Source organism: Canis lupus, chromosome 22 (genome assembly GCF_011100685.1).
Source record: "Canis lupus familiaris isolate Mischka breed German Shepherd chromosome 22, alternate assembly UU_Cfam_GSD_1.0, whole genome shotgun sequence".
NCBI classification, from domain to species: Eukaryota; Metazoa; Chordata; class Mammalia; order Carnivora; family Canidae; genus Canis; species Canis lupus.
The window spans coordinates 4,533,582-4,545,760 of record NC_049243.1 but is presented as its reverse complement, the minus strand read 5'-3'; the positions used below and the strand labels follow the sequence as shown (position 1 = coordinate 4,545,760).

The 12,179-nt window shown below is 53.0% G+C and overlaps 1 protein-coding gene and 1 long non-coding RNA gene across 5 annotated transcripts in view; both read left to right on the top strand.

Moving 5' to 3' along the window:
• LRCH1 (leucine rich repeats and calponin homology domain containing 1) overlaps positions 1-3,897 on the top strand; it is a 206,114-nt gene extending 202,217 nt beyond the window's left edge. For all 4 annotated transcript variants that reach the window (XM_038569532.1, XM_038569531.1, XM_038569530.1 and 1 more), the window contains one exon: positions 1,348-3,897. In XM_038569532.1, the coding sequence (XP_038425460.1) occupies positions 1,348-1,458 (111 nt within the window). In that variant the 3' untranslated portion in view covers positions 1,459-3,897. The remainder of the gene's footprint in view (positions 1-1,347) is intronic.
• Positions 3,898-8,152: 4,255 nt separating this feature from the next.
• LOC119877387 lies at positions 8,153-9,877 on the top strand. Its single transcript, XR_005375976.1, has 2 exons — positions 8,153-8,256; positions 9,479-9,877. It is a non-coding gene; the product is annotated as an uncharacterized LOC119877387 (long non-coding RNA).
• Positions 9,878-12,179: the final 2,302 nt, after the last annotated feature.

Genomic DNA, 12,179 nt, shown 5'->3' with positions numbered 1-12,179 from the left:
CTCAGCCTCCCATCCTTTCTCGGGTTGACATGTGGCCGCTAAGTTGGCATAAACCCAAATGCCCACCCAATATGCCATTGACAAGACAATCCTATCACGTGAAATGATGATTAAAATTGTCCTTCGTCGACATGTGGCCATTTCTTACACCTGGTGCCAAGTACCATCTGAGAGGCTCTGAACTTCCCGCGAGTTAGGGAAGGAGGAAGGATAGTGGTACGAAGGCAACTAAGAGTGTAGGAAAACACCATTTTCAGAGGGCGGTTCAGTTTGCTGGAGATGTCATGGTGTGTCCTTGGAAGACCCAAGAGCACAGCGCCTGTGCCTGAGCGCTCTGCGCGGAGGAAGCCGGAAGATCTGGTCCCTCAAGCAGGAGTCACATGAGATGAAGCAGAACTGGCCAAGACCCTGATTGGCCACCACCGGGGCGGGGTGGGGTGGGGTGGGGTGGGTTGATTATCTGCCTTGACTTGTATGTACCGGCCGTTTCCCAAGAGCAAAAACACAACATGAGAAAATAACAGGACATTTGTGTCTTTGACAGTTTTATGAAAGAGTCCTAAAAGAGAGACTGTTGAAGGCCGTGGTTAAAATTACTTACTTACAAGGCTGTTCGTAAACCACGAAGAAAGGATACCAGTCCCGCAGCGTACCTCCATTTCAGAGATCACAGCAAATAAAATCAAGGTTTATGGTCGGTAGAATGGCGCACGGTCCGTATAACCGCGTACATCAGTTCCTTTAAAATGTGTGAGAGGCTGTTTGCAATTTTGCTTTATGAGAACGTAAGCCACTATAATGTTGGTGCTTGATTTCCACCTGACTATATAGCTCAGTTATTTAGCATAAAAGTTTTTTTTTTAAATCTTTATTTATGATAGACATAGAGAGAGAGAGAGAGAGAGAGAGGCAGAGACACAGACACAGGCAGAGGGAGAAGCAGGCTCCATGCAGGGAGCCCGATGCGGGACTCGATCCCAGGACTCCAGGATCACGCCCTGGGCCAAAGGCAGGTGCTAAACCGCTGAGCCACCCAGGGATCCCCGATGTTTTTTTGTTTTTTAAATATTTAGATCGATTGCATATTTCAAGATGATTGGGAAACTTTCTGGAACAACCCCCCCACACACACTTGGGCAAAAGTGTTATTTTCTCTGCAAACACAGAAAAGGTCTTTGCCAGTGGGTCGAAGGCAAGCAAGCAAGGTGGGGGAGCGCCGTCTGGGGTGATCAGAGGGGCGCGTAGGTCAGAGCTCAGCTTAGCTCCCGCCAGTGGCGTCTTCTAAGACATTATGGTTACATTTTGGTCATCGAAACATTGACATCGCTGTGTTCTTGTCCCTTTTAGGAGAAACTGTGCCTCCCCCATCACATCCTTGAAGAGAAAGGCCTGGTCAAGGTGGGCATCACCGTTCAAGCGTTGCTAGATGTAGCGGTAACGAAGGCTCTGTTCACATGAAGCCAGCTGCTCTCCTCTGGGTCGGTTCGGACTCCCCTCTCTTCAGAGATCCTGCACTCTGCTCTCAGCACCTGCTCTCCTAGCCTCCCGCCCACTGCCTGTCAGGTCCCTGGCTCTAGATGCATTGGAGGGAGGACGTGAGGGGACATTTTTCTGCTTTTCAGAACTGGCCTCCAGTGTTAAGATAGGAGAGATACGTACCTTGAAGCCAGGGAGGGAGCTATCTGTGAAGAACTGAGCAGCACATCAATGCCTTTTACAACCTCCTTCATCCCTTCCACGCTCACCTACTGCCATTACCAAAACACCAAGCACAACCGTTCTTTGCAACAAGATGCATTTGTTTTACTCAAACCAAACTTGTTGGGTATTTAGTGGGGGGAGGGGGACTCCATCAGGTTTTTCACCACCAAATTTTTCAAGACGTTTCTTGAGACCATTGCCTTTTAAAAAACTATTTTCGACATACAAAAATATTTATATGAATATTATTTATTAGTGAGTTCTTATTCATCCTTTGGATGCAAATTGTAAATTAGGAAACTATTTTATTACTGCTTTTTTGTGGTTAAACACTTTATTTTAATATTATAAATACTGAATTATTTTCTATCCTCTTTGGTGTGCAGTAGTTCTAGGTCTCAGTAATCATGTTTTCTGGTGTATGTGACTCCGCAAAAAAAAAAAAAATTATGCCAAAAATAGGTGCTTCTGTGATAAGAACTATTTTCTGGGGAGGCATTATTTACACTTTGGTTTATGGAACATTGGTTTTATTTATATTTCTGCATTCCATCCAGTTTCCTACATTCCAGCAGCCCTGTTGTCCTCTCATATAATGAACTGACTGAAATCAAGAGAGCACCCCAAAGTTATTTGTAAATAGCTGTGATGGAAAAAAAAAAGGCACATTAAACTTGAAGACGAAATGTGAACAATTATTTTTTTTTTTGGATTCAGACTTATTTTGCTATGCACAAAACATTCACGTTTTTTAACACAAAGAAGTAATAAGTGTTAGCGTCCTGTGTCTTGAAGTATAAGTTTTGCACTGTAACCTGGCTAATGAAAGAAAGTCTGGCACCAAAGGTAAATGATAAGGAAATGGTATAGGAAAGTAGAGAGAAATAAAAAGTTTATTGTTTAACCAAAAAGTTTGTGTAAGGACAGCTTTGACCGAGTGAGCGAGAACGCATATGGCACATAAGGACCCGGATCAGGAAACCAGCACTTCTCACGACTGCCACTCTTAAGAGAGGAAACGATGTCAGAGACGCAGACGTGCCCGTTTTACTGTAACTTGGTTGGCGGCTCCCGTAGAGCGCTGCAAGCCTCACTGTGGCTGGTGTGAAAGCACAGAAGTGAGTCAGCCGGTCGGCGGGGCGGCTGCCAGCCACCCCAGGGCAGGCTTAGGGGAAGGCTAGGGCGGTGGCGTTTAGAGACCCAGTGGCCTAGAGAGGAGGAGGTTCAGTCAAAACACGCCTAGAGAGGATCCAGCAAAGGGAAGGGGCCTGTGTTGGCTCCAGGGATTCCCATAAGGCGTCTCAGACACCACCGCCTGTTTTCGGCGGTTTGCACGCGATCTTCGCCCCACAGTGACTCATCCCCCGGTCATTGGTCTTTTAAAGTCTTGTGAAGGCTGACTGCAGCTTCCCTTCTGTGAAAAGCCACCCTCAGTTTTGAGAGCAGCAGCTGCCACATTTTATAAGACAAATACAAGGGTGAACGCAAAACACAAGACACCAGGAGGATGGTTTGCATTGAACACAGGCTAACACGAGTCGACGCCCCGGCCGCCCTCCTCTGTGGGCGAGCAGCGGGGCCACCGGAGATGCTCACTTGGCTTGGCAGCTAGCAGTTATTTCCTATCAAACGTACTGTGCACTTTAACCTAACTTAAAATATATTTTAATATTTTCTGTACTGCACAAAAATACCTGTTTTGTCAAATAGCGTAATGATGTATAAAAAAAAAAAGGCATTTTGGGCAAAGAGCGTATTCACTGTCAACAACATGCAAAGGTCGATGTAGAAATAGGAATTCAGATCGCCGCGCCTTGAGGGACATTCAGAACGCAGGGTCCTGAAATATTTTTTTATGTGTATATATATATGGCAAACATGAAGCTCTGTAATCCTTGTTCTTAGAGATTTTTTTTCCGAAATTAAAATATTTCTCTCGATATTAATCTTCAGTATTTTTCTTACAGTTGGCTGTATAATGCAAATGGCTTCAATATTTTTGTGCAATGGCTTTTTGCCTCTTCAGTGCTAGTCCTTGTATGGCTAAGACGTCTTCAAGATGCCTGTACACTGTCTATATGTGCAATAAGACGTGCATGGCCAGCTGAGAGTACCGTCAGCGGACGGAATGTACATAGTGCAAATATCCTTTCTTTTATTATTTAACAGCCATTAAAACTTTGAATTTGTACAAACCATCTGCCTGACTCAGCCCTGTGATGCAAAGGTCGACTGTAGTCACAAAAGAAATCCTAAGGTGTCGTTGCTGAAATGGACGCTAGCAATTACCCGGTGGACATGTAGGAGTGTGTGGGTCTGTAGTACATTTATACATTTTTTTGTTTGACCTTTTTTTTTTTTTCCTCCCAAACTACAATCTTCCCCGGAGGCTTCCCCACCAGCCAGCGGGCAGAAGCCGAGTTGCTGTGGTGCGTGGAAGCGGGGCTGTGGCCTCAGGAGCCTCCACCTGGCCCTGGGTGGCGGCCAAGGGTCCCCGAGGGTCTCCAAGGGTCCTGCGGGGCGTATCCTAGAAGCACAGGCCGCATCCTTCCTCTGCACCCGCCTCCTGCGGCAGGTGACCCGCGGTGGGGGGAGGCTCCTTGGGACGTCAGTGGGGGCAGGTGCAGTGCTCCCCGCTTTGCTGTGTGTGGGGGGGGCAGGTGGGGGGATGGGGAGACTGGGACCGGGGCCATTGCTGGGAACTGTCCTGACACCCAGATGGGGCCACAAGGGCTGCACCGGGGGCGTCCCTGTGCTTCTGGGGAGTCCAAGAGATCCAGGCAGCAGTGAGCCGGGCCCCAGCGGGGGGCGCTGACCTGACCTTCCCATGTATTTGTTTATATGACACCCAGAGACCCAGAGACACCCAGAGACCCAGAGAGAGGCCGAGACCCAGAGATACCCAGACACACAGAGACACAGAGACACAGAGAGAGGTGGAGACCCAGAGATACCCAGACACCCAGAGACACTCAGAGACCCAGAGAGAGGTGGAGACCCAGAGATACCCAGACACTGGGAGACACAGACACCCAGAGACACCCAGAGAAAAGCGGAGACCCAGAGATACCCAGACACCGAGAGACACAGACACCCAGAGACACCCAGACACCCAGAGACACCCGGAGACACTCAGAGACACCCTGAGACACCCAGACACCCCGAGACACCCCGAGACACCCAGACACCCAGAGAGAGGCGGAGACCAGCCGAGGGAGAAGCAGGCTCTGCGTAGGGCCCGCCGCGGGGCTCGATCCCGGGCCCGGGGCCACGAGCTGGGGCAGGTGCTCCGCCGCGGAGCCCCCGGGCGCCTAGAGCCCCCTCGGATCCAGGACGGGCCGAGCAGACAGCAGGCCGCGGGCGGTCTGGGGCGCCTGCACTCGGGGGCGGGGTCCCCTGCTCGGCGCCCCCCTAGGTGGCCGCCGGGCGTCCCTGTGGTCCTGGGCCCCGAGCTCCGGGCCCCTGCGAGCAGCCCCGCGTCCCGGCGGGCGGGCGCGGCGAGGAGCCCGCGGGGGTGGACGGGCCGCCCCGGGCCTGCGGTCCTCGGCGTCGCGGCCAGCGCTGTGGGCCAAGGGCAGCCCGCAGCCCACCCGGTCTGTTCCGCGGGTCGGTGTTTCCCGGGCGACCGCACACCCTGGGCTGCAGGCGGCGCTAGGCCGCTGTGCCACCCGGGCTGCCCATTAAAAATCTTTAAATAAAAAAAAAAAAAAATTTGGAATTCTTACCTATCAGCGTGGAACATGTTTGTCATAGAAACTTTGGACAGTACGAAGGGGTTGGGGAGCAGCACCTGTGATCCCGTCTTACGGGGACCCGGTAAACTGTTGGGATCTTTGCTGTGAGGCATCCTGTGCACACGATACAACTTGATGCACGTGCTTCCCCCCCCCCCCCGCCCCGTCAGTTCTAGACTGTTCCCCAGGATATTTGTCTGCTGGAAGAGAAAATGGGGTTCTCTGAACCGTCACTAGCAAGCTATTTAGGAGCCCCCTCTAGAAGCGTGCTCTAGTTCCCGGAATCCTGTGGTCTTAGGGGGGCAGACCCTGAAATAGGGCCCTTGGGTCCTCGGCAGGCGCAGGGGGCCCGCAGGGGGGCCGGAGGCGCGGCGGGGACCGGACGTGGCCAACAGGAGGCGCCTTCTCGGGTCCTGGAGGAGCTTGGAGAGGTGGCGTAGGACACCTCAGCCCCCAGAATCAGCCCAGCCAAACTTCCAAGAGGGATTTCTATCCCCCCAAAGCCTCCCTCCAACAACGTGCCTAGAATTGCCTAAAGAAATGAATACACACCCATTTAAATGCTTTGGTTAGATAAGAACATAAGGACCCCCCCGCCCCCCCGCCCCAGGATCTCTAAGCAGAGAGGAGGCTGGAGACCAGAGTGTTAAAATGAAGGCGAGGCCGCGACGGTGCCGGAGCCCCGGTCCATCCTCTGGACCGAGACGCCGCATGGGGACGAGTGAGTGCCCTGTGGTGGTGACAAATCCCCGGACCCAGACAAGGGGGTCCTGGGTCAGATCTGAAATCTCTGCACAAAGCCAGGATTCTCAAAGGGCTGCATCTTCACAGAAAGGATAGAGAAAAAATCCAAAACAAGGCGGCCTGTCTAGCAAGAGAGGTGCCCAGGAGAGGAGCCACCCCTGGGTGCGAGCAAGTGGGACAGTAGTAGCTCCTGTGATTTTTTTTTTTTTTTAAGATTTTATTTATTCATGAGAGACACACACACAGAGGAGAGAGAGCAGCAGAGACCCAGGCGGAGGGGGAAGCAGGCTCCCTGCGGGGAGCCCGACGCGGGACTCGATCCCGGACCCCGGGGTCACGAGCCAAGCCCCCTTCCCCCCCCCCCCCCCCCCAACCCCGGCGGCCCAGAGGCTCTCAGATTTGAAGCCTGAAAGTTCTTTTGCAGCTTAAGTGTCGGCCACACTCGGTGGGAACTGGCGGGAAGCTATCCAAGCGTTTGTTCATCCTCCTCGGGATATTAAGAAGTTAAGTGCAACACACGAGGGGCAGTCCACGGGGAAGCGGTAACTGGGAACCCCCAGAAGTGGTGCAGCACTCCAAAGCTCAGATTCGGGGAGCACCACACGCTTCAAGCAGGATAAGTAAAAAAAAAAAAAAAAAATACATGTATACCCCTAGGGAGGCGCTGGAAGTGGTCTCGGAGTGAAGACAGGAGCCCGGACGAGCAGGCACTTGGGGGGAACCTTCTACCGAGGCCAGTAGGGGGCCGCCTGGTAGCTCAGCCGGTTAAGCATCTGCCTGGCTCCCCTGCTCTCCCCACCCTCTCCCCCTGCTCACGCTTTCTCTCTCAAATCAATAAAATCTTAAAAAAAAAAAAAAATCAGGGACGCCTGGGGGGCTCAGCGGTTGAGCGTCCACCTTTGGCTCAGGCTGTGACCCCGGGGTCCCGGGATCGAGTCCCACGTCGGGCTCCCTGCGTGGAGCCTGCTTCTCCCTCTGCCTGTGTCTCTGCCTCTCTCTCCCTCTGTGTTTCTCATGAATGAATGAATGAATATTTTTTTTAAAAAAGATTCTCTATTCTTCTCTCTCTGCTCCTCCCTCCAACTCATGCTTTAAAAAAAAAATCAATTAAAAAAATCAACTATAAAAGTGAGCCCCCCGCCGGCGAGTGCTGCCCCCCCCCCCCGGGTCTCCGAGCGCTGGGCCCGCAGGTCGGTGGGTCCAGCGCGCCCCCGAGCGACTCGACGCCCGAGGCTTGTGGAGGGCGCAGGCGGGTCGGCGTCCCGGTCCCGAGGCCGCGGGCGGGCGGGGCGGGGCGGGGCGGGGGCTGCGCTCGCCCTGGACGAGGCGCCAGGAGGGCCCCGACGGCTGTCGCCTCCCCCCTCCCCTCCCCTCCGAGCGCTCCCTGGGCTCCTGTCTCCCCGAGACCTCGGTGATGGTTCTTTAGGGAATGGTCGCGGGGCGCGCGGGGCTTCGGCGGGAGGAGCCCCACTCTGGAGGCGGGCTCGGGCGTGAGGGCGTCAGGGCGGTGGGTGAGATTCGCCTCTGCTCCCCCGGCCCGGCTCACGGCGCAGGGGGCGCCCGCTCTCCCCACAACGCCCAGTGGGGGGGTGCGGGGGGCACAAGCAGGGGAGGGCGAGGGAGGGCACGAGCGCCCCAAGCAGACTCGCGCTGAACGCGGAGCGGACGGAGGCCCGAGCTGAGCCACCCCCGGCCGCGGCCCCCACGGCTCGCGAGGACCAGGCCGCGCCCCCGCCGCGCTGCGCGCTCTGGGTTTGCCCGACCGCGCGTCCTCCAGGCCCAGCGGCCGCCGCTCGCAGTGCCTCGTACCGGCAGCGGGACCAGTGACGGGGCGAACGCGGTCGCGGCCCCTCGCGGGCCCCCCCAGGCCGCTCGGCCGAGCCGCGGCTGCCACCCGCTGGCCCCTTTCCGGGCTTGCTCCATCCCGCCTCCCCGCAGAAGGCCGGACCCGGACCCGGGCGTGGAGCTCGGGCTTCCAGAAACCCGCGAGTCTTCTCCGGGTCACAGGTTTATCCCGGCCCAGTTCTTCCTTTTCTCCGTGGCCTTTCTCTTCCTCCAGGAGGAGCGAAGACCCCTGGTGCGTCACCAGCGCCCCGACCCCCCGACCTTCGCAGTCCTGGGTCCCACCCCCCACCGGAGGCCCAGCGTCCGCTAGACCCCTCGACCTTGCGCTAGTTCTTTACATATTTATTATCAATTTGTTGTTATTTTTAACCTTATGCTGCTTAAAATCTAATGCCCTGCCTGCTTCCCAAAGCCCCTCCTGCTCAGCCGTTTCCCCGCGTCCCCCAGCCTCCCAGGCCAGGCATCCTGGGAGGTCGCCCACGTGTCCCCGTCCCTCAGCCACGCGGCCTCCCTCAGAAAGGGAGGGCCCAGCCCGGTGTCCCTCGCTCACCGCTGCCCCCGTGGCCGCCGGCCCGCCGCGGCTGCCCCAGGGAGGACTGGCGGGGCCCTCTGGCCTCCCTGTCCCCCTGCTCCGGGCCGTCTTCCCCTGCGACCCCAGGATCTTTGTAAGACGCCAATCTGACGCCCCCTCCCCCCGGAGACCCCAGGGCCACGCCGCCCTCCAGCCCGTAGGCCACGAGCCGCTCCTCGCTGCAGGCCCTGCAGGCCGACCTCGGGGCCCCGCGGCGTCGCTGGCCCGTCTCCCGGGGTGTCCCGGCCGCCTGGGACGGCCCTCACTTCCTGACCGGGTCGTGCCCCCTCCCGGCCTCCTCCGCTCGCTCAGGGCGCGCTCTCCCCCCGCTTCTCAACACGCCTTTGGTCTGCTAGAGTCGCACGTTCGTTCCCGAACACGACGCGTCCTCAGGCCCGTATGGGACACCGTGATTTCCGTGAGGAGAAGGGCAGGAGAAAGGCCCTCGGGATCGTCCCTTCTCTCACAGAAATCCTAGGAAGACTAATCATAGGGACGCCCAGGTGGCTCAGTGGCTGGGCATCTGCCTCGGCTCGGGGTGTGATCCCGGGGTCCCAGGATCGAATCCCGCATCGGGCTCCCTGCAGGGAGCCTGCTTCTCCCTCTGCCTGTGTCTCATGAATAAATAAATAAAATCTTTTTCTTTTTTTTTTAAGAATTTTTCCACTCTAAGATTTCATGAAGCAGTCCTATTCAAACTCTTCTCTTGCACCTCCAGAATCCGACATCATGGGCCACTTGCTCGCAGCATCACACTTCACCCTCGCTTGTAGGTGGTTTCTAAGCGAGATACAGGACTCGAATCTAGGAGTCATGTGGCCGCTGGAAATTTGATCCCCCCGAATGAGTGTCCTTTGTGTAACAGTTTTCTTTCTTCGTGTAGATTTATGATCTTCACGGAATGACGACTGCATTCTGTTCAATGTGAACTCCACCGCCGTGCAACAGTGTATGACAAAGCGCGTGGGCTGGTGCGTTCTCGGGGTGAACACACTCATGAAGCGAGCACCCAGAGAGAGCAGAGGAGGGCCCCACCCCTCCCCTGACTCCCAACGCCACGGGTGAATTTTGCCTGGCTTGGAACCTCACAGGAGAGGGTACCAACTGATTTACGCAGCACATAATCTCTTGTCTGGATTCCTTGACTCAGTATCATGTTGCTACACCTGGTGACTGGGTGGCAGGCACTGAGGGGGGAACTAGACGGGATGAGTGAGCACCGGGTGTCGTACTGCGTGTCGGCAAATTGAGCTCCAATAAAAAAATATCCAATAAAAAAACACAGAATGTTGCACTGTGTGAATATCCTCCCAGTTTTACCCATCCGGTGTAGACGGACACCAGGGTTGTCTCCAGATCCTGGCTGTCACGAGCGGTGCTGCTGAGGACGTTCTCATGCAGGCTGTCGTGCAGGGCCGTGCCAGGTGCTCGCTCTAGTCGGTCATCGTTCAGCCTCACCGACCTCGGGATTTCTGCTGTCCTGCTTAGTCATTCAGGGGAGCGTGCAGCGGCAGCTTACTGCAGTTCTTCGGTGTAGGTCCCCAGTCTGGGAGGCAGGCGCATCTTCGTGGGTCTGCTAGGCATACTCCCCCCCTACTTCACGAATGAGCTACCCATTCCATCTTTTGCCCACTTTCCTGTTGGTTTACATCTGTTCTGAAAACAAATTTGTGGGAGCTCTTTAGACGTTCTGGATACAAGTCTTTCATCAGATGCACGTACGGCAAGCAACGCCGCCCGCTCGACGGCTTGCCTCTTCACTCTCGGTGGTGGCTGCACTGCATCGTATTCTTCAGGGGTCCCAGGACGCTTTCACAACATCCATGCGCCAGGAGAGGTGTCCATTCCTTTTGTCTCCTTTTTGACCCGACTCTGTCTGGTGCCATTTAGAAGCACACAGAGCTAGTATTAGGTCACTTGGGGGGTATTTTTTACTATGAAATCATCAGGATGGTTCCTTATAACCTGACTTTGGGAGAGAATTATTTCTGGCGGGGGAAACATCTTACATTTAGGCGTACAGAAGAACTCATCCCTCCCCGGCCATTTTTTGCGGCACATTAAGAGCAAGCTTCAATTTACTGGCCTCCTATATATCCTTGATGGTCAGCTCCATGCCGTTTGTCACTGAAGTCCTTTGACTTTATTAGGGTTATCATTGGCTATATGTCAGCAATTATTCACCGAGTAGTTAAATATTTTTGCATTTATCCTGTAAAAGGGCAAAGCAACAATTTTCTTACAATGTCGTGCCCGCTTAGCAGGGTATAGCTCTCAGTTATTCAGACACTAATCTGGCTTTTGCTATTAAGGGATTTTGCAGATATTATTAAAGTCTCTGATCAACTGACTTTAAATAAGGAAGATTATCCTGGATAATATGTCGGGTCTCACTCAATCAGGCCTTAAAAACAAGGCAGAAGCTAGCTCTAGACAGGAAATCCCGCCTTTGGGCAGTAGCCTCAGCCCATGCTTCTGGGGTCCCCCCCTGCTGGCCTGCTCTATGGGCTTCAGACTTGCTTACCCAGCCCCCACCCCCAATCACATAAGCCAATTCCTTATGAGAAATCTCTTAATATGTCTATCTCCTACTAGTTCTGCTTCTCTGATTAAATCTGCAACTAAGTCAGTGATCTAAGAGGTACACACCTGCTTCTCTTTACAAAGGAGTTACCAATAACATGCACAAAATTCGCAAATTAAATGATCTTCCTTATTAGGGAACACGAAACAGTTTAGACTAGAACATTTTGTGTGTGGTTCACTATAGGGCTCAATCTTGACTACTGATACTTCAATAGTACTGATTTAAAAATTTGTAGTACAAAAAATAAAAATAAAATAAAAAATTTTAGTACAATCTAATTCATATTTAACTAGTACTAATTTTATGACTTTAAAGTACCTGATAGCTTCCTCAATTACCGTGTAATATGCAGTCTTTTTAAAAAAAAATGCAATCTTATTGAATGTGTAAAAGTATGCTCTTTGTGAACTAGGTGAAAGGGGTCACGAGTATACTTATCTTGATGAACACAGAGTAACAGACGGAAGTGCTGAATCACTACCTTGCACACCTGAAACTAATACAACACTCTAATGTTAACCACACTGGAATTAACATTTTTAAAAATGTATAATCTTCATGCTTCCTTAGTAGAAAAATGTTTTTAAAATAACCAAACTTCATCTATTGTGTTTCAAAAATTTATTTGTTAAGTTCTTTTTTTTTTTTTTTAAGATTTTATTTATTCATTCATGAGAGACACGGAGAGAGAGGCAGAGGCACAGGCAGAGGGTGCAGCAGGCTCCCTGTGGGGAACGGATGCAGGACTTGATCCTAGGACCCCAGGATGACGACCTGAGCCAAAGGCAGGTGCTAAACCACTGAGCCACCCAGGCGTCCCTATTCGTTAAGTTCTTTTTTTTTTTTTCGTTAAGTTCTTAAAGGAACACAATTTGTTATTTACAAAGAGACTGATTACAAAATTTCTGCATGTAACTGAAGGAAAATACTGCATTTAGAGTAACAGATGAAAAAACTTTCCTTATATAGCTATTTTCAGATTGAATCTTATTAGTTA